General features: G+C 45.1%; 1 protein-coding gene across 2 annotated transcripts in view; it reads left to right on the top strand.

Moving 5' to 3' along the window:
* The window catches only part of Sntg2 (syntrophin gamma 2), a 209,624-nt gene that overhangs the window by 117,569 nt on the left and 69,647 nt on the right, over positions 1 to 22,408 (top strand). Inside the window, exons 9-11 of one of the 2 annotated variants that reach the window (XM_057778495.1) lie at positions 6,134 to 6,261; positions 19,427 to 19,556; positions 21,280 to 21,318. In XM_057778495.1, the coding sequence (XP_057634478.1) occupies positions 6,134 to 6,261; positions 19,427 to 19,556; positions 21,280 to 21,318 (297 nt within the window). Of the gene's footprint in view, positions 1 to 6,133; positions 6,262 to 10,100; positions 10,121 to 19,426; positions 19,557 to 21,279; positions 21,319 to 22,408 lie in introns of those variants that run through there. The other variant, XM_057778504.1, reaches the window with a different exon arrangement.

Genomic DNA, 22,408 nt, shown 5'->3' with positions numbered 1-22,408 from the left:
GTGAAGCAGGTTACCTGACATAGTAATTCAGAATGAAATTATATTTCTTGACTCACTATTCTTTGTCCAGAAGGGGAAAATCACAAACTTGCTGATCACAGGAATGCAGGGAGGCGCTATCAGACTTTAACTCCCCTGTATCCTCACTCCTGCATAGGAAGAGAGGAGGAGGATGGCTCCTGCCCTGTACTGGAGGTTTATGCATGCTGTCTTGCAGCCGAGGTTCCCGAAACACTGACTGCTAACTCAGCAGCTGGCTGTTATCCAGGACAGCTTAGAGTCCACATACTGGTATTTGGCAGAGATGCCATGGCATGAGTGGGCAGCTTCTGTGCCAAGCAGTTTTCTGTGCTGGCCCAGGCAAAGTAACCCTTCGTGGAGGCTGGTGGTAGTGACCACCTGGGAGAGGCCTGTGCTCTGAGGAGTCTGCTCAGGGCTAATCTCTCAGAGCAGAAGCCCACGTGGTAAAGAAGTAGGGCTCATCTTAGAACCCCGCAGAGAGGGATGTGTGAATATCCTTGCTTACACAAACAGAATGTACTCAGAATGTCGTTTCTCTCTCATGAAATGTGAACTGTGGCAAGCGCTCTCTGCTGGTGGCCCCTGGAGAGCTGATGTGGAGTAGTCTTGGGTTTATGGCAGTTCCTGCCCAGTATAGAAACAGCAAGGAATTAAGCTTAGTTTATATACTGCCTTTGGAAGCAGAAATCAGTTACCTCTAATGGTACAGACGTGAAGTATATTCCTCAAAACAGTCCTATGTTAAAGGAAGGACCCCAGATGCTGCATCCAGTCAATCAAAGGTGATTTGATCATCACCTGATAAATGGATTAGTATGCCAGCAGATCCATAACATGATGATATTGGGACGGGGTGGAAGCCACTAGGTGGTGCCTAGTTGAAAGTGGTAGCCATGACTTTGAAGGGTTTATCTGGTCCTGGCCCCTTCCTGTTGCATCCTCAGCTTCCAGGACGCCCTGAGGTCAGCAGCTTTCTCCCACGTTCTGGTTTGAATCTGAAATAACCCTGAATGCTCAGTTGAATACCTGGTCCCCAGATAGTACCGTTCTTTGGGGTAGTTATGGAACCCTTTTTTACATAGCTGGCAGATGCAGGTCTCTGGTGTTCTAGCCAGGTAACTGCTGGCTGCCATGGGCCTGCTGCTCCAATAGCAAGCTGTAACTGCTACAGGCTTTCTCCGTCATCCTGATCTGTACTCTCAAACTGTGAACCAAACGATTGGCCCTCCTCTAAACTGCCAGGATTATTCGCAGCTCTGAGGCAAGTAACTGATACTCAGCACCACAGTCTTCCATCTCAGCAGTGGTGCCAACCTTGAACCATAAGCTCCAAAACAGCCAAAAGAAATGGCTCCTTCTTTTTCCTGGGTGTTTGAGCATAGCAACCAAACAGCTGACACACCTCCCCTCTCAGCTGTGGGAAGAAACCCCGAGCATTTTTTGCGCCTCCTTAGTTTTCTGCAGTAGAGCATACTAGGAATTTACTGAAGCAGGTGGAGAAGGCAGCAAATCCACAGCTCATAGCATGCTCCCCTTTCACCTAGTTTACAGTTTAGACTCCTCTAAATACTTCTGAGAACATAAAAGCAAAACAACCCTGTGTCTTCATTAAGACCTTGCCTTTGCAGTCACTCTGTGTTGTTTCTCTGCAGCTTTGGCCACAGACTGCAGATGTGGGGACTCTGGATACCGTTGGGCCCTGGAACCCCTCCTTCCTGGTTGCCCTCCCACCATAGTCAAAGGGTAGGCAGAGTCAGGTATCCAAGGAGTCAGGCATGGGGAGGGTCAGGCGTGCAAAGGGCCAGCATTGATGGAGTAAGATATAACAGGACAGGTGTGTACAGGGTCAGGTGTGTATGAAACTTGGCATCCACAGGGCAATGCACATACAAAGCCAGGACTGACGGGGCAAGAATCTAGACAGTCATCCCTTCCCTGGCAGTAAATGTTTTTGAAGTGTTTTCAAATATAGTAGAACAAGGTTGTGGACACTCCTCAATTTTTTTTATCACCCACTATTCTCTCTTTGTCAGATGCTATATCCCAGAAAATTAGAGGTCGGAATAGCTAGAGTGGGCTATGCACACATGAAGCAAAGGCTGGATACAAACTGCTGACAATACAGTAGGCATCTCCTCTGTTCCTTGCTGTGGGTTTCCCTGCCAGACCTCAGACATTGTCACCGGCACTCTTCCACAGATAGAAGATATAGCAGCAGTGGCGACTTCTCACAGAAACCTTTTAAAAATACTTTTCAGGTCCTTATAAATAAGAGTTCCCTCTGAGGAGAAAGTTGCCCCAGTCCCTGTGGGGGATGGCACCAACCGTACACACAGCTTTCACTTTCAATCAGGGCTTCCCTGGGTCATCCGTTCTTCTCTGTTCTGGTCAAATATTGCTCTTTTTATTATATTTGTGCTGTTTTGTTCTCTAAAATCACATTACCAAGGACTCGCAGCCCCAGCAGGATTCGAGAAGATAGAAATTGCAATCTGAGAGCCACAGGCAGGTTTTGTCTGCTGAGCAGCCATTATTATTTTAAATTGAACATGAAGTGTCCACACAGTTAGAGACAGACTCTTGTCCTAGGTTCAGTGATTATTTATTGATCAAAGCATTCTTTAAGGACTGAAAACATTCTATGGTTATTTACAAACAACATCAAGATATGCGAGCACCTTATAACGAGCTTCATGCAAGACATGCACACACCACACCAAAAACTGTTTGGGGACATTTTGCTTGCATTCAAACTGACACTTTGCACGCTCCCTTCTTGGTAATCTCTACCGATTAATGAATTTTAATTTGCATATTGCATTAATAGCCACGATTCATACCTTCAACAAATCCCCAGGCACTTTTCTAGTGCTTTATAAAATTGATTTCATAGAAATAAACATTATACAAAGAGATTATGGGGCTTCCCCTATGATTGCCGAGTGTGTTTCACCAACATCTGAGTATGGCAGGAAGTCACAGACTGTGCTCAGGTGAAGTCAGGGCAGGACATGAGTTACTGGCAAGGTCTAGATGTCCCTGGCTTATTGTGGCTTTACTAGCCAGACTTCAGGCAACATCACATGATGTCCATCTCCAAGGTGAAATTACTTTAAATGTTGTCAAGCACTGCATTTTATTCCAATGACTGGTACATGGAGTTAGAATTTGTTGACAAAGTGATGTCAATGTTATGCTAAGGGATGCTTATGCAACTCAGAAACACGGGAAGTTGGGGAGTTTTTTCCTTGTAAGACATCAAGGTCTAAGATAAGCAGAAGATGCTCTCTGGAGTGGCAGCCACACCAACGCAGACTTCCATGGTGCGGGACTAAGCTGCAGTGTTGTGGTAACCCGGATCCTGAAAGCAGAGTCCAGGGTCACATCCATTATCAGTAAACTAAATTTCATTGAAACTGGACTGGGAGCTTGTCTTTGAGAAATTACCTATGTGATTTATATGCGCAGTGAGGTTTTCAAGTCAATAGGCTGCATTTGTCAGACATAGACCTGGAAATCTAAACGGCCAGCCCAGGCTTCCTGCGCAACATAATTCTCAGATGAGAAAATCCCAAATGACAGGAGCGAACAGTTAAAAAAGCATTAAGCTGGATAAAGCAAGGCCCTTGCTTTCAAACAGCAAGAGCCAGGTGGTTGAAGACTGTCAGCCCTGACAGCCAGCGAGGCAGGGCACAGGAAAGCACCCCTCTAGGGGTCTGCTTTAGGACAATAGAGACGAAACAATGCGCTATTCTGCTGACTTCAAAGGCAAGGGGACAGGTGCAGATTTTGGCTTAGCTGGACTCTGTGACAAAGAATAAATAACCTGCCACATTTCAGGGAAAAATCAGGAGAACCAGAAGCTCTGTTGTCTAGCAGAATCCTCAGACAAACGCTCAGGGAAAAGACTGCTTAGGGGTCAGAGAAAAACACAGGTGCTCGCCGTCAAGTCGGATGGCTTTGATGTTCCCCTGTACTTAGAGTGGAGGTGCAGTTGACTCTCTGGACATTCAGAGAGGTGACACCGTAGACCCTTATCTGTTTCTTTTCTTGTCACAGTTGCAGAAGGCCTCGTGTTCCCATATCTTCTGATGTGATGTTGGGGAGTCGACATTCACCCTCTCTGGTAGATAAGTGTCTCTCAACTGCTAGTCGAAGCCACTGTCTAAAGATGAAAGACATGCCTTTGCCACCAAGGAGTCAAGTTCAGAGTACCATCTCACCTAGTACTCTGTGGCTGGTTCAGCCTGATGCAGTTGAACATGAGACTTGTAGGAATTTAGCCCAAAGCATCATAACCATCAACATAGTGTTTAGTCTGCTGGATTGTTGGGGTGAGACAAAGCCTGAAATATTTTAGTTAATCCATGTGTGCTCTAAAGAAAAGCACATTTCTACCAGTTACTATTCTTGTTAGCATGTCCTTCTTTTCACCAGCAAAACCTGCTTCCTATTTCCTGAATCATCAGAACGGGGAATCTGATTCACAAGGCAGAACAGGAAGTCTGGCAGGGCCCCTCTGCTGTGTGACCCTTTTGGATACAATGCGAGGGGGCTAATTCAATTGTTCGTTCATAATTATTATGTCACAGCTGCCATGTCTGGGATTTATAAATTTGTATCTTATTCTGGCCATCGAGTTTTTAATAAAGTGTTTTATGTCACTAAGTAATCTGCAAGTTGGGATGGGCTGGGGGTATACATATAGCTGCTTAGTGTAGCTAGCTAGCCCCAGAGGCCTTCAGAGTTTGGTCTGGAGGGTGCACACACTGCTGGCATCTCTCCTCGCCGGGTTCTTGGAGATTGCTGGCTGTTAGCAGTCCCCAAGGGTGAGCTTCCAAAATGTTAGTATCATTTAAGTCTATGAGGCTCCCATGCCCAAGTCCTATCCCGCATGGGAGAACACACGCATGTGTACACAGAACAGGGGAATTAGACGTTTTCCGCAAGCTCAGAGTGCCTTGCCCTTGGCAGAGTGTTTACTCTCCACATCCTCAAGGATAGATCTCTTCAGCCTCAGGTCCTGGCAACTGGACCAAGGAACCTCACCAAAACAAGACCTATATGATGAGGCTCCTAGTCAGGTTCCAGTGTGACTCTCAATGAAGATCTTCACCTGAACATAGACTAACAGAGAAGCCACATCTCTTTTACCTGACACGTGTTGTGGGCTAGGTTGATCACAATGAACACTGTCTCAAGACGACAGAAAGTCCCCTACTCCATAGTGACTTTAAAATGGGCAGGCATGCACGTCCAGGCCCTGGATTGGAGAGTCTCCACCCTTGAGAGTCCTGCCCTGCAGCCTCAGCTCTGATCCTAAATACACTCAGCTAAGCGGTCTGTCTGACTTCCTCTCTAGATCCAGGGATTTGGTTACTTTGTTGCTTATTCTCTTTGTAGCAGATGCCATGATTCTTTTAGTGTTGCACAGGCATTTTATGAGTCAACGCTTACCATTCCATTAGACAAAGTTTTATCACAGTTCCCTTCAAAGCTGTCTATTGTCTGAGGATGAAAGCCCTGACCGTCAGGACCTCCAAAACCTGAACCTTAAGTGGGAAGAACTGTAGTCACCCATTAAGTGACTCTGTGCCTCTCAGGTCAACAAGAGCTGTGACTTCACATCTCTCTGGATGTCGAACAAAGAAGCACAAGCCCCACCATGCCTGACGTTGGTCTAGAAATATATCTCGTAGCTGGGATTCATTTAACGCTGGTAGAAGCAATTCCATTTGTACCCACATTACCGGGGCACCAACATCCATCCGCTCAGCTCATTTTAAACTACTCCCTCCTAAGTTTCCACATTTTAAAGCTAAGTACTATCGTGACTGTGAGTTTCTCCCCCAAATACAGTTCTCTCTGCCCTCTTCTTTAGCTTTCTCCCCCTCTTTGCAAAAATACTATTTAAAATCTGTTTTAAAAGCTTTTGTATTCAAGTATGAGTGCTGCTTTCTGTCTGAATCTCTAGGAAGTGATCTTGTAGGCTTTCTTCAGTTGAAGTGGGCTAATCTGGGTGTTGTGGGATGGGTGCCTCAGCTATAAGCCTCGCCAGAGAGCAGTGTTCTCACAGGTCCTGTGTCAACTGACTCTTGCTTATTTCACACAGGCTCCATCATCACCTTCCTCACCCATAGCTAATGAACCAAAGTATGAGAAGCGCTGGCTAGACACCCTGTCAGTCCCTTTGTCCATGGCACGGATCTCCAGGTATAAAGCTGGAACAGAAAGACTCAGGTATGTGACCGATGTCAGAAATGGGGAAAAATGATGAACCTGGCACTGCAAAGAAAGGCAGTGAACTCATCACTGTGGGAATGTCTGGCAAACCCCTCATTCTGCCAATTCCATCCACTGCTTCAGTGTCTGATAGCCCAGTTGGCAAGCGTGGGCTTTGTCTCTGCAGTGTAGCATTTGAGGAAGTATTGAAGGCCAAGAGGAAAGGAATGCAAAAGCAATTGGAGTGGTTGATCTTCATTTTATTTTATTTTTTTTAAATAGAAGCTGTTTTCCCTTCTAGCAAGAGCAATTGTCCATGCTTAGGAAATAGTCCAAGAAGAAGAAATTCTGTCTTCAGCTTTAAGTATCAACAGAATAGGTTCAATTATAAAAGATTGTATACTTTTTCTAAATTGCAAATAGATACTGAAAAGCCATTTAACCTTAGTGATCTTCATTCTCCTCGTTAATAAAGTTAGAGGGTTAGGCCAGGTCATGTGTTTAATAAATGCTACTTGTTTGGAAATCATGTTAACTATGTAGTTTCAAGAAGTATCCGTGAAGCCTCATGTACATTTCCGAGTAGGCTGAGAGTCCAGAGCTCCTTGTTTGAGTTGTGAGAGAAGCCAGATTCAGGGAACGGTGACCTGCCTGCCAGTTTCAGTTAGCAAAGGCACAGCATAGACATCTTGTTGTCCACTGAGCCCTGTGTTAAAATATGTGTGTGGCTGAACTGTTTGACACGTGGTGTGGGTATAGTGTTGTATAAAGTTACACTGTATGATGAGTGCTGTGAGCATGTATGTGTTCTCAGGCTTCTTTTGTATAGATACATGATGATCTATGTATTTATGGGGGGGCAATGTGATATTTCCCACACAATATGTGATGGCTGGATCAGGATAATGACCTCAAGATTTGTTGTCATTGTTAGGGGTGGAGAGATGGCTCAGTGGTTAAGAACCTATACTGTTAATCCAGAGGACTTACATTTGGTCCCTAGGACCCGCATTGTATTTTATAACCACCTGCAACTCCAGCTTCATGGAATCCAGCAGCATCCTGGTTTCCACAGGGAACTGCACTCTCAGGAGCATGTCCCTAGACTTTCCACATGCATAATGCACATTTCAAATGAAAAGAAATCATTTCTTTATAGGGAAGGTGTGGGAGCAAATGGATGTGAGTACCAGCAGTGGCAGGAAGGGGGAGATTGGGAGTGGGCAGAGTTTGTCTCTTAAGGGACCGGGTACCCAGGTGACAGGGCAGGCCCGCATAATTATAACATTCCTAATCCATGGAAACCCAGTGTAACTACATTACCTTTAATTTTCTTCATCAACGCTTTATAGGCTTTAGTGATCAGACTCTGAACTTCCTTAAACTTACTCCTGTTTTATTATTTTGCAAAGGGAATTGTTTCTTTATTTTTATACAGTTTGTTCCCAGCGTTCAGATTTTGTGTGCTGATTTTGCATCTTTTAGCTGTCATGAGCCCACGTGTCAGTTTGAATGGCTTGTGTGCATGTGTTGATGTGTATATGTGTGTGTGTGTGAAGTCTTTTGGTGTTTTCTGTAGATAAGCTCAATCCCATTTCTTCCTTTCCTGTACAGATGTGTAGGTTTCCCTTTTTCTTGCCTACTTCCTGTGTAGTATCCCCAGTGCTGTGTCAAACAGAGGTGGTGAGAATAGACATCCTCTCTTGTTCCCAGTTACAGTGGAAGTATTCACCATTTCATCAAAGAGTATGATGTGTGCTGTGGTCTTTTACACTCCTTGGTTTTGTTGAGATATAATCCATCCCGAATTTTTTGAGAATGCTTTTTATTATGAGATGATATTGGATTTTGTCAAATGTTTCTTCTATACCCATTGAAATGGTCATGCGACTTTTACTTCATTCTCTTGGCATGGTGTGTCATGTTTATTGTGTGTATTTAATAATCCTTTCATCTCATGGACTAATTCCAGTTGGCTACATGAATGATCACTTAATTATCCTGTTAAATGTGTTTGTCAATGTGCATGTGTTCCTTAGACTCGTGTTTTCTTGTAGTGTCTTTCTGGCTTTGGGGTCAGACAAAGGGTAATGATAGTCTTTTGGAATTACTTTAGATGTGTTCTGTCTTCTCCTATTCTTTGGAAGACTTTGAGAAGTGCTGGTGTTCGTTTTTTGAAGGTTTTATAGAACTCAGTAATGCCACCAGGTTCCCACATTTTCTTTAATGAGAATCAAAACTCTTGATTTGGCTCACTAAGGTTTTTCTCTCTCACTATGATTCAGTGTTAGTCGTGTATGTGTTTCTTGGAACTTATCTTCTAAATTATCTTAATATTCTAGATTATCCAAATAATTAATATCAATTGTTCCCAATTGCCACATATGATCCTTTGTGATACTATAGGCTATTTCCAATATCTTATTGTTCATTTCTGATTTGGAATTTCTCTTTTTTTAATCTTTCCACATTTTTATCAATTTTATCTTTTCAAAGAATCACCATATAGTTTTATTATACTTTTGGTTGCCTTTATTTATGTCTTATCTGTTTTTATTGTTCTTGTTTGTTTGGGAGAGAAATATATGCACACAAATACACACACATGTATGCACACACCATGCACACACACATACCCACAAATATTATTTTTAGTTCTTCATCTCCATGAACTGAGACAAGTCTGTCTGTAGACAGCTTTGTAGAAGGTGGGGGTGGTGATCCTCAGTGCTCCTACAGGCTCACATGCCAACATTTTTACTGTTACTATAGTAACGGTATACTATACTATAGATCATGAGAATCTTGAGTATAGTGTGTATATGTGTGTGTGTGTGTGTGTATGATAAATGGAATTTATTAGGTTGACACTGGGGACAGGGTCATCCAGTACCTACCTAGACACTAGAGAGACCTAGGACCTGGGAGCTGTTTAGTCTGTGATGCTAGCGGCCTCAGAAGTCCCACCCAGCATCATAAGCCCGGGAGTTCCCTGAAAAGTCACCGGTGTCTAGCTTACCTGGAGAGAATGAAAAAGCTGGAGTTTGGCATCGGTGGAGGTTGGCAGCAGAGTGATAAATACACCTGTACAGGAGGAAGTAGAGGTGGGCATTCCTGCTCTTGTCTTGGGCCTCTTCTTCAATCACAGCCACATGCTGTTATGTGACATCAACCATGGGGCAAAACTGATAAGCTTTCCCGTTCGTGTTCACACATTTCTGTACATTGTTTAGCATTTTGTTCTTAACAGATTGGCAAATCCTTTGAGCACTGCTGTGATTATCATGGTGATAACTCCTTCAGCCTTTGGTCCAAAGGACAACCTTGTCAGGCATTGAATTCCCACTTGGTTTTTCCCCTTCTAATACTCTAAATGCAGCATTCTGACTCCCAGGAGGGTGTGGTTCCTCCTGAAATTTTTGGCCAAGAATCTGAAGGCTTTTCCCTTATAGATGATATTTTGTTCTCTTTTGCTGCTTCAGAATTCTCTCTCTTGAGAATTGGATTAATATGATTGGCTCTGCTACTTTGAATTGATTACTCTGGGGATATCTCAAGCTTTCTGGATTCAGATCTCTCTAGACTCATGATATCTCCAGACATCGTGTTCTGCCTGTTGCTTCTTCCCTCTCTGTCTGGAACTCCCATCATGATCTATCAGCTCACCATGATTTATTTACTCTTTCTGATTTCTTGCTTTTCCCCACTCATTGCCTTGTTAAAATGACCTGCGTTTCAACTTCACTGATTTGTCTTGCATGATTAAATCAACTGTTCAGACTGCATCTGCAGCAGAAGACACAGTTGATGGACGTGAGCGTTTTAAGGGGCATGCATCTTCCTTTACCCTGGATAGGATGGACTGCTCCAGAACTGAGTTCTCTGGGGCTACTGTGAAGGATTTTATACTGCAAACCTGGTGCTGGGTTCATAAACTGGAGTATCTTCCTCTGGGTCTCTGAGGATACTGATGAAAGGCTGGAAAGATTCCCGGGGGGCGTGGTTACACTACTCTGATCGGTGGCTGAAAAGGAACCCAAGCCCAGGTGTAAGGCCATCCCAGGAGACTGCAAGGGCACCGTGGGAGACATTTCCTTCCAGTCTCATCCAGGCCAACCTTTCTTGGTGCATAGCCGTAAAGAACTGGAACTGAGACCCAAGTCTTTGAATCTCAGAGGAATCACTGCGGGACACTGTCAGACAAGCCTGCCCTAGAGACTTCAGAAGTATCTCCCTCTAGAGCTCTGGCTGGAAATGGCATAGCTATTCCATGACCAGAGTTGGGAGGGGTGCTTACCTGGGCTCCAGAACCATCAAGGTCTACTGGACACTAAAACCACCAGGCCTGGCCCGATGTCAGAAGTAGGTAGGTGTCTCGTGTAGATTGCTTTGTTTCCTGGACCAGAGCCCCAAAGCCTTCAGGAACACTCAGGAGCCATTCAGCATCAGCTATGAGCAGGTCCTGGTACAGTTAGCCATGTCTCCCCCTAGGTCCATATGTTTGTAGGACAGAGCTGGCCCCACAGCTGAGGGACCACACTGAGTCATGGGGAAACTCTCATATCATCAAACCTTCTTCCATGGCCCTGGCATGAGACTCCTCCCTTGCTGGAATGGTTTTCAAAACAGGCTCTGTGCCAGGTATGGCTGTGATCAAGCCCTTTGGGGGTTAAGGCTGTTTTAAGACTATACCACACAAGACAGAGAGTAGTTGTTCACTGAGAATCTGAGGGCAGAATATGTGGATATGAAACTAATACATGCCAACTTCCAGCATGTTCTCAGAGGGTCTCGTCAGAGGGCTCAGTAGGCTCAACTCTGTAAATGCAGGAAGATGCCTGTGACCCTACAGCCATGTCACACTGCAAACAGCTCAGCCTCATACTGCAACTTTGAGTCCTGGACTGGCTACTAAGATGCCTCTCACAAGCACAGCTTAACCATTGGTCACCGCTATGAAGAAGGCTAGCTATTCGTGGAGGGAAGCTAACATTTCGTTTAGCTCTACCGCACTGATTTTCTACCATGGAAAAAATCAGTGACGCATAGCCACTGACATATGTCAGTTACTACCTCTTATAGCTCCTCAGTTAGGAGCCAGCCTGGCTTAGATAGTCACTGTCTGGGTTCATGCAAAGACCAAGGCATTGGACTTGCTGGTCCAATCATCAAGGTGAAAAAACAAGAGCAATAAGTGTGCCAGCAGACATGGACAATCTTTCTGATAGTGAAGAATGTGTAGAAAAACTGAGCAGAGGGGTTGTGAAGCCCAAAGGCAATGGTTTGAGAAGAGAGTCAAGGTTTTAGAAAGGAGGCATGGCCTGGGACCTGGAGTTACCCAGCTGCCCTCTGGGGACTGTGATGTGGCTTCTTGCAGGTGTTTCCACCTATGTTTTGTTCTTGCTGAGAGGCAGATGTTTGAGAAGAGAGGCAAGGGTTTGGAGAGGGAGGCATGGACTGGGACCTGTGGTTTCCCCAGCTGCCCTCTGGGGACTGTGATGGGGATGCTTACAGGTGTTCCCAGCTGTTGTTCTTTCTGAACAAAAGGAATGAGAGACAAGACTTCACTGCTTCCTGAGATGGTTTTGTGAAAGCAAGGTAAAGCCTAACTATAAGTGCAGAGGAGCACGGAGATGTCTTAAAGGGTGACTATCCCCAAAGAAGAGCAATTAGTCACCCACTAGACTGGATTCATAATGTATAGGTCTATAAAGAGACATACCTCTGGGAAGGTCTGTAAGGATAATTCCTAGAAGGATTAACCAGGAAAGGAAGTCACCTCTGAGTGAATGGCACCTTCTGGTGACAACCCAGATACAAGGAAGTCCAAAGGGAAAGCCGCTCCCTTCACCTAGTGACCTTCACTCTTTGTTAGTGAGTGTGTCTATTCGGTTCCTGTCACTGTCATCCTTCGCTGATACTGGAACCCATTTTCAGCCTTCCATTGCGGACTGAAGACCAGTGGCTCTTCAGAATCCTCCGGGATACACCAGGATCTTTATGAATTGAGTAGCTACCAGGTTCCTCGCCTCTCCAGAATGCAGGCATCGTTGGACTACATAGCCAAAACTTTGTAACCTAATCTAATAAATCCCCACTGGAGATGAATGGATGGATGGAAAGATAGAAAGAGAGAGAGAGAGAGTAGATAGATTCCCTATTGGTTCTGTTTCTCTAGGGAACCCTAGTGCACAAAGCTAAACAGTACAGGAACCCACACTCACCCACCACCCTGTGTTACATGATCCTTTCCAAAAGGCACCGTTCCTATCCTTCCATACAGAGGACCCATTTCCACACCTTTTGTTTTATGCTGGCTTTGAAAAGAATAAGGAGTCATTGAACTTGTTCTTTCTGCACATCAGGAAAGGGGGGCAGGAAGGAAAAGAAGAAAGAGAATTGGAGGAAGTGAAGACAACAACTTTGGGTCCCATTGCCCCATCTGTCCAGATTCTGATAACAACAATGAAGATTTATTTCATAACTCAGGGAAAACCCCATTTGTTTTGAAGTGATCCCTTACATAAGAACCAGTGAGGACCAGATGGGCTTGGTGGAGTCAAAGCAGAATGTTTAGGCATGTTGTAGATAAGCATGTTTTGCAAAGTGATAGTGCAAGTCACAATTATCCTGATAAATGCTTTGATCTGTTTTGCAAAAGATGGTGCCATGTTTAAACACTCATTCCAAAAATTAAAAAAAAAAAAAAAAAAAAAAAAAAGCTTCTCTATAGAATGTATCTGGCAGTCAAGGTCTTTCAGAGTACAGTGTTCCCAACGCCTGTGAGCCTCTGGGATCGGCTTCACATAGTATGCAGGAAAAGAGTCCTGAAAACCATTGGACTCAGCAGGAAGAGGGCCTGCTGTGAGATGAAGGAGTGTAGTCCCTGATAGCGAAGATCAGGTCTGCATGGGGAGTTGTCAGACAGGATCCCGATGGGCACCATATAGCACGATGTTTATTCTGGAGCTTGGAAACGAGAGGAAAGGAGCAGCAGGCTTAATCCTTCCTAGGACCAGGGAATCTTCTATTGGTCCCAGGTAGCTGTGTTGGATGCCTATGACGGGGGCCCTGGCTTGGCTGCCCTGCTCTCCTCCACCTTGTCCAGGAAGGATCCCTCTCTGTCTGGGGACCCCACAACCTTGTCGGCAGCGGCAGGCGATAGGATTGCTGTTGCTTTCTCGAAGCACTGTCTTTAAATTCACAGATAACTTCATATTATAGACAGAAGACTGACAGAGGTAATGCCTTGCTACATGTGCTCCAGATACCTGCTGTGTGCCAGCTGCTCAGGGGCACGTAAATGAGCCAGTGGTCTGCAGTGGGCACTCAAATGAATCACTCTTCTGCGGAAGCCACAGAGACTTCGGATGGGCTGCGGTCACTGCTACTTCGGCTAGTGACCCCTTGTGCATAATTGTCCTGATCTGAGTCCATGTAGGTTCAGAAGCAAAATGCTGCTACAATTATCCCCTCAGCTAGCCCCGCACTCACCTCTCCTGCTGCCACAACCAGTTATCTGTCTTCTAGATTGACGCACACATAATCATTTCACGTAACTCCCTCCATGCCTGACTCCCTCCAACTCTCTGCGTCTGTCTCTCTGCCTGCATCCAATATCAGTTTCTCCATGTAGAATCTTTCATTTCTATCTCTGAGGACGATTCATCTTGATTGCAGGGGATTAGTGCCCCATGTGCTGATGGACCCTGAAGCCTGCACTTTCAGGCACAAAGATTGCTTCTTCGCTGCAGAGCAAGATAAAACTCATCGTGAGTCCCCTCCCATTTGAAGGCTGAGTTGATTCTCCTTTCCTTTGTGGGTAGAGATTTAATTGGCTCTCAAGATCTGAAATGGAAATAAATAGGAAGAGGTTTTAAAGCTGGAAGAATTAAATCACAATGGATGAAAGAGGCATAACAACAGGCATGGCTTTCTCCCCAGAGCTTGCCCCTGCCTCCCGCGGTACTCACAGATCTTTCATCTCCGTCAGTGGCAGACTGGCATCTAATTCCTCTGCTCCTGACCCACTGCTGTAGGCAAAGTCATTTTCTTGACCGTCTGTCCTCAGTTTACCACATCCCCATCTCCGCAACAAAGTTAAGAAACCTCAGTGACAGGGGATTTCGCAGTAGTAAAGAAAGGGATCCAGTCACTGCTTCTTATCCAGGGAAGTTAATACCAGGTCCAGAGAGCCTGGGTTGGGAAAGGAGATGAAGAAGGTTCTAGAGGCACGGACTCTGTACCAGTGTGTGAAGTGACCTCAGGGCTCACTCTAGCTCCTTCAGTGTAGTCTGAACTCAAAGCTGCACAGGCCAGGCACCTGACAGCATCGGCAATCAGCCTTCCACCGTGGACTGTGGAGCCCCAGATCAGCTATGGTGGCTGGTCCTCGTAACTCTCTGGTGAACTGCCCACTTTGATCTCACATTTAAGAAGTGGTAATAGAGCTCCCAATGGGGTCTTTAAAAGGACACTGATGTCGATAGACCTTTGGTCTGTCACCCACAAAGACCAAGTCTCTCCCAAGGAGACTCTTCTGCCCAGATTCCTTTTCTGGCACAGACTGTCTTGCCTGTGCAGAGTGGAGAGGAGATACCTCAAGCTGCACTTTGCAAATGCATCCTGCTTCTTGCTCAGCTTAGATCTGTTCCTATGAAGGTAAAGTGTTCTGCCCCTATCAATTTTGTAGCATAGAGGTGTTCTTTTTCTTTACCTAGATAAGGTCCTCTTCAAAGCTCCTGCCGGTTTTCCCAGGCAGCCGTTTGATTTCTGTGCATCTACAGTCTGCAGCTGCAGTCTTGCCCTAGAAGGAAAGAGTAAAATGACAGCCATTGGCCATCATAGCCAACATAGTATAACCAAACCCAAAACAGAAACCAGGTTCAAACGGATTGTGAGGTTGGGGAAGAATGAACCATGTGCCCCTGGAAACAGCGGTTGCCATGGTTTCAATGCACAGGGATCTTACAGTTTCTCCAGATCAGACATCTTCACTGTCAGGAAGCTAAGAGAGGGCTGGAGTCAGAAGCCCCTCCTTTCTCCTGACCTGACTGTGGGCCCTTGCCTTTGACAGCCTGGGCTGATAAGTCAGCTTGGGTAAGTGATTAGCACGTACACATCAGTTTCTAAACCTCAGTAGTGGCCCCTTCTTCATACGGTGAAGGTAACGCCACTACACTGTTCGAAAACTGATGCACCATGTTTAATTTACAAAAGGAAGGATTGTTGCTAGCTGGCTCCCTCGATTGTGTATGGAGTGTGTGAGCATCTTCAAATTTTCCCCTATATTATTAAACCTTCTACTTCAAAGACTTACAGAGAAATACAGGGAGAATTAATATATCATTTGAAAAAGCATAAGAATTCTTTGCACATTGTTGACCTGTTTGAAAACACACATCGAAAGGGCACCCATGTAACTTCAGCTACAGATGATCCAACTCCCCCTTCTTCTTTCAGGGGTACCCATCCACACATGTACATGAACACATGTATATGAAAAAGCATTTATTGAATCTTTAAAAGACAGAAATAGGAGAGGGACATAAGATTTTATAGTCTTGCCTTTTTAACTATCTGAGGATTCTTTCTCCATCTCTTCCTCCCTTCCTCCCTCTCTTCCTCCCTCTCCCCCTCTTCCTCTCAGTGCACAAGGATCTTACAGTTTCTCCAGATCAGACAGCTTCACTATCAGGAGCTAAGAGAGGGCTCTTCTCATCTCTCCTTCTCCCTCTCTCTATCCCTCTCCTTCTCTTCTTGAGACAAGGTCTGACATATTTATAACTGAGACCAGCCTTGAACTGACCCCCCCATCTCTGCCCACTGCGCTCAGTGAAAACCTTTCCTTATTTTCTCACCTCTATAAAAATCAGTAGAATCCCAGCCAGCAAACATTGCCAGAGGCTCCTTGGAGCAGAATTTAAACACCACGTGGCAGGAACTTGTTTGCCATTTCCTGCCAGTATCCTCACGAAACAGAAAGGCACGAGTGACCAGAGGGTTTGTGTCTATGTTGAGCAACGTGCTTGGTGTGGGTGAATCATAGCTTGTCCCAGCTCCACGAGCATCTGGACAGTGCGGTTCCCTGGTACACGAAAGCCAATATATTTGTTGAGGACGTCTTCTCAGAAAACACTCGGAACATCAGTTAGCATTTGATCTTGCAATGAAAAGGAGACTTCTAGTGGGACACATTAAAAAATAACAAGTTTAGGGTTTATGATGCAAATAAGGATGCAGGTTTAAAAACGAGGAGTCTGATTGACAGACAAATGCATATCCTGCCCCCATTACTGAACTCTGTTGTAGAATCAATTTGTTGTCTTCAGCTGACTTTGTGACAGTCTAACAGGTTTTTATCTGAGGAAGGCATAAGCGGTTTTCTGTGTGGTTACCAATACGGATATGGGTGTTGACGTGAGATTGGATGGACAGCAGCAGAGAATGCAGAGCCTTCAGGAAGGAGTTGCTGTTTGAGATTCAACTGTCCCTTCAGCCCTACACAGGCTTTGCATGGCTCAGGGAGAGTGAATAGCAGTTAGTTGTATATGAGGCCTGATGACCATGCAGGTGGATGCTGCAGCTCCCTGGGAAACAGTCCTGTCCTGGGGGAGGAGCATCTTGGGGATCTCAAACCTTGCTGGAGTAGGCGCAAGGCTTTGGGTCTCAGGACACGTCAATACAGAAGGAGCTCTGAATGGCATTCCAGAAGCTTGAAGAAAGAGGCAGGGGTCGTTATTTCCAGGAAGAGCTCAAGTACACTGTGGCAGGCTCTATCCACCTTCCCCAGCCTTCATTAGAGTTTTCCTCTGACATATAATGTATTTCACATAATACTTTCATAAAACATAATCAAATCCTGTCAAATTCTATTGGTCCTGATGTCACTGTTTACTGAAATTCTATTCAGATCCAAACAAAGGCTAGACTTGACTCCATCTCCAAAGGTCTTCTGACATCACCCTAGGTGGATGGTACCCTCCCCACTGAAAAATGACGGCTAGAACCCTGGAGTCTGCTAGTTTTACTGTTTATCTGAGGGATGAAGAGGGATTGTATCCAGATCCACGTCCCTCTGAGACCTGCTTCATGTTCTAGACTGAATTTATCACCTTTGTATCCATTTTCGGGCTCTCAATCATTTTTACCAGAAAGCTTAGGATATTGGTCTGACATTTTGCTTATTTTAGTATTTGTATGTTTGGTAGTTGAGGCACTTTGGTCTTTTAGAAGAGCCTGGTTGCCTTGCTTCTCCATGTTTCTTGTTCTGGGATTTACACATCTGTTGGTCTGCAGTATTTTCTATATTTGGGAGGCAGCAGGACTCCGAGTCTTCACATCGCTGTACAGAGAACATCAGCACACCAACACTCATTTCTGTTGCAGAAACCTTCCTTGGGGTGCAGGTTTTTAGGGCCGCATGCCCGGTTAGCATCTCCAGCTTAGCCCATTAGTCTTGGTGGTCCCTCTGCTGGTTGCTCTGTTCCAGCTGCTGCACTGTTCAGGTTGTTCCTTGGTGAGCTCTCTTCTCCTCACAGCCTGACCCTGCAGGGTGGACAGCTCCTATTTTCCATTTCTAGACAAGATGCGTCCCTAGTGCCCACACGCGACTATTCCACCACCCACTCCCAGCTCAGCTCAGGAAGCATCGCAAGCAAACAGATGGCCCAAACTGTGTCCCTGGTCTGGCGTTCTTCACATATTGGGTCCAGTTCCTCCGGCACAGCTGCTGATCATTCCAGCTATGCTTCTGTGCATCCAGCTAAACCTTGTGTTCACTGTTGATTTTTCTCTTCCCATGATCTGAGTCCAGTCTCTTGACTCATTTCCCCTCCTCAGCCATCTCCCCAGGCTGGCTTTCCTAAGCGCCCTCCTTGCCTGGTTACTCCAGCAGTTACTAGTCCTCTCTCATTCCCCACTGTCCCTTTGGACCATTTTCAATACATTTTTTTCCTTTTTTTCTTTTTTTTTCTCTTTTTTTGCCAATTTATCATCCATTTCCGATCATGCTGTTTCTTTGCTCAAAGCCTCCTGGTGACTTCCTCTTGCAGTTAGAATGAAGTCCATGTCCAAAATAAACACAAGGACGTATTTTTAATGCTGTTCACTGCCACATAGAGAAAGAGATAGTTTGTCATAGAACATGCAGATCTGAGGCAGTTACACAGGGAACAGGGAACCTTGAAATAGAGAAGTCAGAGACAAATGGGTCAACCAAGAAGACACAAGGGAAAGAAACAACTAGAAACAGTCATGTAAAGGCTGTAGTAAAAATGCCTGGTCCATTTCTTAAGCCATCCTGTCAGCTGCCCGTGCCTTCCCTGTAGGTTCATCCTCTGGCAAGGTTTTCAACTACACGCATCACCCTTCATACTCCACCAGACTGAAAAGTCAGCTGGGAACAATTAGATGCTTCATTCTCATTCAAGAAGTGCCAATTAAGGTGGGGACAGCCGGGGAGATACCTGTTTTAAAAAGAAAGATCGCTCGCTCCTGGGAAGCTGTTTTGAGAGCTGCTCACACCCAGGAAGGTCTTGGTCCACCTCCTCCTCTAAGCCCTCATCTTGCGTAGCAGGAGCAATAGCTGAGAGGTTGTTACAGCACAGGTTAGAGCAGACTATGCATGTGCAATAGGGGATTTAAGGACTTCTCCATAAGGAAAGTTGTTGGGATTGAGTCAGCCTAATATCAGTCATGCCCCGTGTTCAGACCAAAGCAAGGACCTGAGGCTTCTCCAGAGCCCTACGGTCCATCCTAAGTACATGCACGGGGAAGTTCCAGTCCCAGTCAGCACTGAGTGTGTTGTCTGATGTCACGCTAGGTTCCATGAGGTAAATGGGCTTCAGAGCAACTACAACTAAGATGCTGTAGTTTCTATTAAATAGAAACTCTGAGATTTTAGCCAGAACAAGGCTTCATCCCCACCTGCCCTGCTTTCCTTGTTCCTGTTATATTAGAAATGGTTCCTAGTGAGGAAATTCAGTGTGGATTTTCGTTTTGGTAAAGCTAACCTATTATGCCTGTTGTCTAGGAGAGTAGGACTGTCTGCTCTTTCCTAGGTGTATCACAGCTGAGCCTAGGGCAGCAGGGGCTGGAAGCGCCTGTCCCCTGCTGGATGGACTGGAGCAGTGTCATTCTCTCCCAGGTGACAGCCTCCCTGGTGTCTTCTCTTCTGCTGTAGGTCCAGTGCATTCGAGGTGCTGGCCCTGGATGGAACCAGCACAGGAGTCCTTCAGTTTTCCACTGCCCAGGACTGTGCGGAATGGCTGCGTGCAATCTCAGCCAACATCAGTGACCTGACGCTTCAACATGTAAGCATCTGGCCCAGGACTTACTCCCTCCATGTTTCCATTAGCAGTGGTGATGAGAATGTTCCAAGTTTGATTAACCCACTGCAAGGTTTGGTCTGCATGCAGAACATATACTTGTTTCAACAGATCAAATATCCAACTCAAATAACTAAAATTTAAGCTATTAAAATGTGTTTAGATATAGACATTTGGAAACGTTCAGGCTAATTCTCTTCCTGTCTCTGTCTCCATCCTTCCTATCTCTCTCTTGATACACACATAGAGTTCTGTGTGTGTGTGTGTGTGTGTGTGTGTGTAAATCCAAATGTGTTAAATTCAATGCGGCAATTTTATTTGGATAAACTACTAACTGGGATAAAAATATGATAGTATATCCTGGATACCCTAATTTTCTCTGGGCTTCTCAAATATATGCACACATATACATGAGCACAAACTTACACACACACAAATCATGGGCATTTTTAAATTTTTTTCCCCTGGAGAATGCCATTATTCCAATAAACATTTATTTTTAAAAAATTAAAAAGGACATACCTATCCAAAATCATAAACTGTGTCTCACTGAAAGCATCTCTGGGTCAGAAAAAAAAAGTATCTGGTGCCCTTGGGTGATAGGTTTAGTGTTCAAAGTCAGTAAGAGTTGTAAAGTAAAGGAATACATAGAGATGGTTGGGAGAAGGAGAACATCAGCTCCTTCTTAAGTCTCTCGTGAAGAATGACAAGCTGTAGCTATGGATCTGTGGCAGGGCTGGCCCCATAACCAAAGGCTTGGCCCGGCTCCCATCCTCACCCCCTCCAAATACCCATGCTGTGTGTTTGTGTCCCATTCCTCAGCCTGGTGAGACCTGTGATACTCTGAGCCACCGTCTGGTGCCCGCTGTCCCCTCATTGCTCACCCCCTGCCCTGTCCTGCCCGTGACTAGACAGAAGTTGGTTGAATAATCTGAGATATTTAGGGAAGCAGTGATGGGCGAAATTTCTATCCTGAAGACACAAGAGCCATCTTTCTACTAATGTATAAAGAAGCACCTTCCTATGTTCTTGGTTTTAATATTCCATACTTTGAATCCCTAGGGTCTAGATGGATAGATTTTTTTCAATTAAATAACTAAATAGACAAATAAGCAAAGCCAAAAGAAGCAGGTGGTATTTGATTGGCATCTGAAGAAATATCGGTCAGTATAGGGTGCTCCTGATTGGATGACTATTTAAGGTGACTCCTGGGCTGCTTGGCAGGGCAGACATGTGGGCTCACAGTCTTGGGTGTATCTTCTTTGAGACCACCATTTCTTCACTGGTAACATTACTGAAAGTGACACCTACAGGGTTTGGGGAAAGGAGTAAAGAATCAACTATCCACTGTGGTCACTGGTCATAGTAGTTAGATGGTGTGACACAGAGGCCATCTTCCTTCTTTCTTCTCACGTGTTCATGCATCTGTCATCCCTCAGCTGTCCTCCCTTCAATGACTGGCACTTGGTAACAATGACATCAGTGTGTCTCCACACTTCCTTTTGTTTTGTTTTTTATCGACTTCGAGAACGACTGTGGTTAAGTGTGTGTTTGCTCTGGTTTGAAGATAAGCCCAGCATAAAGGAAAAAAAAAATCTTCCAAGGAAGTTTTTGGGGTTGATTAATTTGAGCTTCCATTTAGACAGGATGAAAAATGAAGAAATTGATGTGTGTGGCGCACTGACCTCTTGCTGTCTTTCCTCCACAGATGAAAATGGCGAATAAATGCTGCTCTCCCTGTGACCAGGTAGGTGTGTGCCTTCAACTCAGTAGGATAACAAACCCCAAAGTGGACTCTTCCTTTTGTGAAATTTAGGTAGGAAAATGCTAGTGAGAGTCAAGCTGAATTTGGTAGACTCTGACCCACGTGTGGACTTAATGCTCTTTATTTATGAAGAAACACATTTGGGGACTGTTCTGATTGCCTGTGTTCAAATGTAGATAAATGTGGTCTGTGGATGTATCCAGTAGAAAATGTGATTTGAGAGGTGTTTAGAGAGGACTGTGGGAGCCCAGAGGGGATTTAGGAGGGAGAGAGGCCTGTGTGACTTGGGATCATGTTGTCAGGTGATGCTGTTGACTCAACAGCGTAGTTCTCATCTCGAAGGGAATGAGAGAGTTTGCTCTGGAGTCAAATTTCAGTAACCGTAGCTGGAAGTCTAGGTAAAAGATTTCCACAAATACCGTATTCCAGTGTGGTAATAGTCTCTTGAAGTTTCTATGGTAACAGCACAAAGAAATTCATAGATAAAGGCACTTTCCAAATACGGTGATGGAACATCATGTAGCAAAGTCGGGAAATCTCTACTGACGGTTCCACATCTTATCCGGTGGTCTTCTCAGCTTGGGAGCTGGTGGCAGCTCATGGTCTGTTAATCAATCTGTAGTGAAGAGGCGAGCAGGCCTGTTTTCCATCCCGCCCTGCTCCCGCATGATTAGCTTTACATCCGGAATAACAACACACAAACTGTATTCATTTAAACACTGCTTGGCCCATTAGCTCTAGCCTCTTACTGGCTAACTCTCACATCTTGATTAACCCATTTCTATTAATGTGTGTAACACCACGAGGTGGTGACTTACCGGGAAGATTCTAACCTGCATCCATCTCGGAGAGGAGAGCTATGGCGTCTGCCTCACTTCCCTTCTTCCCAGCATTCTGTTCTGTCTACTCCACCCACCTATGTTCTAACCCATCAGGCCAAGCAGTTTCTTTATTACTTGACCAATGAAAGCAACACATATAAAGAAGGACCACCTACATCATCAATCCTGAAAGGATTTACCTGAGAGTCACAAGGATAATAGGTCAGACATGGAGGGAGTCATGAGTGGTT

This window comes from Chionomys nivalis, chromosome 1 (genome assembly GCF_950005125.1).
Source record: "Chionomys nivalis chromosome 1, mChiNiv1.1, whole genome shotgun sequence".
In the NCBI taxonomy this organism is placed as follows: Eukaryota; Metazoa; Chordata; class Mammalia; order Rodentia; family Cricetidae; genus Chionomys; species Chionomys nivalis.
Note: the sequence above shows the minus strand (reverse complement) of the source record. Positions and strands in the feature narration are given on the sequence as shown.